General features: G+C 68.3%; 1 protein-coding gene across 1 annotated transcript in view; it reads left to right on the top strand.

Moving 5' to 3' along the window:
- Positions 1–3: 3 nt before the first annotated feature.
- Positions 4–624, top strand: part of KCNA5 (potassium voltage-gated channel subfamily A member 5) — a gene marked incomplete at its 5' end in the record, with an annotated part of 22,379 nt that continues 21,758 nt past the window's right edge. The window contains one exon of the mRNA XM_015559944.1: positions 4–567. Coding sequence (XP_015415430.1) covers positions 4–567 — 564 coding nt within the window. The remainder of the gene's footprint in view (positions 568–624) is intronic.

The following is a 624-nucleotide window of genomic DNA, read 5'->3' as shown; positions in this document are numbered from 1 at the left end:
TGCCCCTCGACGGCTGCGCTCTGCGATGGACCCAAAGGGCCGGCGCCCAGGGGATGCAGCGCGCCCGGGAGCGCGGAGCCGGGAGGGCGGCCTTGGCCACGGTTGCCCCCGGAGCAGCCGCAGCCTGGACAGGTTCCGACGGGGGACGAGGAGGGAGAAGGCGACCCCGCCCAGGGCGCGGCGGAGGATCCGGTGCCAAGCGCGGCGGCCCTTCACCACCAGCGCATCCTCATCAACATCTCGGGGCTGCGCTTTGAGACGCAGCTGGGCACCCTGGCGCAGTTCCCCAACACCCTCCTGGGGGACCCCGCCAGGCGCCTGCGCTACTTCGACCCCCTGCGCAACGAGTACTTCTTCGACCGCAACCGGCCCAGCTTCGACGGCATCCTTTACTACTACCAGTCGGGGGGCCGGCTGCGCAGGCCCGTCAACGTCTCCTTGGACGTGTTCGCCGACGAAATTCGCTTCTACCAGCTGGGGGACGAGGCCATGGAGCGCTTCCGGGAGGACGAGGGCTTCATTAAAGAAGAGGAGAAACCCCTGCCCCGCAACCAGTTCCAGCGCCAGGTGTGGCTTATCTTTGAATATCCAGAGAGCTCGGGGTCCGCGCGGGCCGTCGCCATT

Source organism: Myotis davidii, unplaced genomic scaffold (assembly GCF_000327345.1).
Source record: "Myotis davidii unplaced genomic scaffold, ASM32734v1 scaffold13, whole genome shotgun sequence".
NCBI classification, from domain to species: Eukaryota; Metazoa; Chordata; class Mammalia; order Chiroptera; family Vespertilionidae; genus Myotis; species Myotis davidii.
The sequence above is the reverse complement of the archived record's forward strand: the minus strand, read 5'-3'. Positions and strand labels throughout refer to the sequence as shown.